General features: G+C 38.5%; 1 protein-coding gene across 1 annotated transcript; it reads right to left on the bottom strand.

The window, feature by feature from the left end:
• Positions 1-855: 855 nt before the first annotated feature.
• On the bottom strand, positions 856-3382 carry LOC113320384 (uncharacterized protein At2g38710-like). The gene is made up of 5 exons (XM_026568299.1): positions 3075-3382; positions 2789-2908; positions 2165-2279; positions 1616-1709; positions 856-1335 (listed from the first exon to the last, which is right to left on the bottom strand). Exons 1-5 carry the CDS (start codon positions 3176-3178, stop codon positions 1130-1132), a joined length of 639 nt encoding a protein of 212 aa, XP_026424084.1. The 5' UTR covers positions 3179-3382; the 3' UTR covers positions 856-1129.
• Positions 3383-3635: the final 253 nt, after the last annotated feature.

The raw sequence follows: 3635 nt of genomic DNA, 5'->3' as shown, positions 1-3635 counted from the left end.
AATTCTACTCGATTCAAGAATGGGGAAAGATCCAACTATTTTGGGTTTAGAAATAAACCGTGTGTGTTCAAACTATTACTAAATCATGTCACTCAAATAAATTTGAAACAAAATTCGAAATTAAATCCCTAGCATTACTTGTGCGGTAGAGTAATGCCCAGAATCCCCATGATTCTTATAGCATCTACAGAAACCACTAAACCTAGCAAGATAGCTACAGAAAAGTTACAATTTCTTCAAACACAAATTCTTCTATTAGAAAAAAGAATAATAAGAATAAATAAAACTTTCAAAATGTTGTGAATGCAGTACCTCTTAAACAAATGAAGATGATGATGCCAAAGAAGAGTGTCGCAGTAGCAGTCCAACAGCGGTTTATAACAAATTTTTGAGACCGAACCTGAATGTGAATCTTGTTTTTCGAAGTTCTAAACATTCAGTAATGAAGACAACGAGAGCGAGAGAAAGAGAGGGACATTAATGGAACTCTTTTATGAGAAACCATACGAGTTCTAGGAACACAACGCTTGGCATAAATATTGGCTCGGTTTGCAACCTGTCCATGTATCGGTTCGGTTCCCCAGGAGAGACCAAGACTAGCGAAGCATGGTATATTGACTATATTCACTGCTGTCTACATCTTTACTGGTATGCCCTTGTGAAACTAAGAGCATGAAGAAAGTACTTGGCTTTGGACTAGTTCGCTCTGAGCTAGAGGAGACCTTCAGTGGTTTAGAGACAATCATGGATGCACCCGAGCCAGATTATTGCAGTTACTTAGAAATGTGGAAGTGACTACATTGACTTTCTTCTTCAGATTATAACGAACATGAGAAAGAAGTTCAGACAATTATGAATATAATGCATTGACATCCATTACTCTCATGCATACTTTCATTGGGATGAGTAATCAATAAACTATCAAGCTGAGTCTGTAAACATGTTGGGTTCGCCCTTGTTTATCCACACATGATTGATTTAGGAGACATAATTAGTGGCGGCAGAAGTAAAACAATAACTTAAGCATAAGAAACAATGAAATCCTATCCTAGCCCAATCGAGTTATTATACGAAGTTTTATAACCCCAACCAGCTTTCCGTCTTTAACTGAAGCTGCTTGGAACAAGAATTAACGGCTGTTAGATTTTGAACCAGCAACAACAGGGGCTTCCCCCCTAGTTCTTTTGACATATGCAACGTATTCACCATACGACATCGTGTAAAGTGTGCTCTGGTAACGAGTAAGGTGAATTTGCTTCCGAAGTGGTTCTGTAATCCTGCCATTGTAGCCGGCTTTACGCATTAACGAGTCGATTGCCTCAACTTTTGTCCAACCTGAATCCCAAAAAAAATCACCACCATTTTAGAAAGGATATAACTAAAAATACTGAAGAATCTTGCTTCTACAGGACCAAGATTACCAATTTTAGTGCTTAAGAGATATTGGTTAGTTTCTAAGTTGATTCCTTAAAATCACTACATGTAAAATGGTTCATCTTATTCACCAGCCTAGTCAGCTCTGACACAGCTCACTTCTGATCTACTCAAATGTGGTTAATAATTCCCCAAGATATCTCAGTATTCTCGAGTTCTTGACCATAAAAAGAGTGCATACCTTCATGTAATGCTATTTCAGGCAAGTATGTCGCACGTCGTGTTACGTTATGATCAGGATCAGTAAACTCAATAATCATACCATGCTTTTCAAGCTGCAACACCAAAAAAATCTGGTTTACAAAGTTGACAAGTTAAACAGCTAAAGGCTACTAGAATACAACGTTTCCATTGACCCATAAAACCTAGACCAGTCACCACTGTCCGAGCAACTCTCTCAACATCAGATTTCACTTCTAACCTGGTTTTATTGATTTAGCGAATATCAGAGGATAGCTCAAGAGACTTGGTACAGGCATTCCCTTGGACCAACAAGGCCCATGGTGAGGAGAGAGTTTCATAAGACCACATTACACAATTGTGGTGGTGAAACCTCGATTTCACAGTTGCCATTTGGATGATTATAATCATCCAATATCTTTCTGATAACATTTTATTGTGCAAGCAGAAGTTTTGTGATGGATCTTTTTCAGATTAACACTAACATTAGGCCAAGCAGCCTGACCAACTGTTCTCCAAAAACTGAAAAGTTGACTGCAATGAGACAAACCTCCCAGTCAAGGTAATGGTCAGCAGTTTCATAATTCGTCAAAATGGAAACCGTGCATTCCAGAAAAGGCAACTCTTTCGGTGGGATAGGGGAGAAACGGCGGTCTCTCAAAGCACTGCAGATAATTTCATAACAAATTTAGAGACCAACGAACTACATGCAAGATAGTCGAAAAAGCTTCCACAAGCAATCGGGGAAATTCAAGCGAAAAAATCAACAAAGATAACCAACAAAGAAGACAAACAGTTAAAGAGAGGCAACAACCAAATACAATAGGCCGCTCGCTAAAATTTCCAAACTTAGCAAGAGCGTGGTACTACCCCTTCCCATGAAACCAAGCTTAGCACAGTTGACTTGTGTGCAAATGGTGTTGAAGGCATGGGATGGGGGATACAAGACGAACAGTTAAAGAGAGGCCACACCCAAATACCATAGGTTGAAATTGTCGAATTTAGCAACAGCGGACCGTGGTACTACCCCTTCCCAGGGAAGGGAGCTTAGCACAGCTAACAGGAGCTGACTTGTGTGCAATTGGTGTTGAAAGCATGGGATGGGATACAAGATGAACAAGCTCAACTACATATTATCTTTACTAATTTAAGGACAGTATTGTTCAAAGGTTACCTTGTCAATGCATAGTCCTTGAACCCATTTACTATAGCACGAGCTTCTAAAGTTCCAATACATCCACGCAAACGAGGCTCCCCACCGTTCACCGCTTTCTTCCATGTGACAAACAACGGGCTGATACCGAAAAACCATTATTTCAGATCAAATAATACGTTCGCAGACTAAATTTTTATCTGTTCTATCAACTATACATAAAGAAAATATTGCAGAAAACACAAGAAATTATACAAATTGGATGATAAAAATATGTTACTCAAAATCAAGGAAGAGAAAGTCTTACTGTTCACCATCTTCAAAATCTGGTGGAGGGACTGGCTCATTATTGTAGTGAGCAACAAGGGTATCAAAGCAGTAAACCGCCATTTCTTGATTTGCAGACACCATTTTTTTTTTCTACAATCACAGAGGATTGTTGAAACTAATTACAAGTAAAAGATCTGAAATTACTGGAATAGCGATCAGATTTCGTAATTTTAATTGTTTCTTTTAACAATCAAAATTGCAATCAAGAGAAAGATTCCTTTTTCTTCTTCTCTTTCGGCTTTTCAGATTTCTCTCCACAGTAAAGTAACAGACAGTTCTACCTAAACAAATTTACTGGGATGTATAACAAAAATCATATTGACAAAATTACCCCAATTATTGGGTTTAGTGACTGTGTCGTGATCTGTGTACATGTCAGCCTAAACCTGAGTCAGCCCTACACCCTCCAGCTACTCAACCCCAAACACGGATTGAGGTAGGGTTAGGGTTAGCTTATGATGGAACGGATCAAAAATAAATTGGTTAAGCCGTTCATATGCCGGTTAAGCAAAAAAAAAAAGTTAACTTTTTGTGAAGC

This window comes from Papaver somniferum, chromosome 11 (assembly GCF_003573695.1).
Source record: "Papaver somniferum cultivar HN1 chromosome 11, ASM357369v1, whole genome shotgun sequence".
Classification (NCBI taxonomy): Eukaryota; Viridiplantae; Streptophyta; class Magnoliopsida; order Ranunculales; family Papaveraceae; genus Papaver; species Papaver somniferum.
This window is presented reverse-complemented; position numbering and strand designations above follow the sequence as displayed.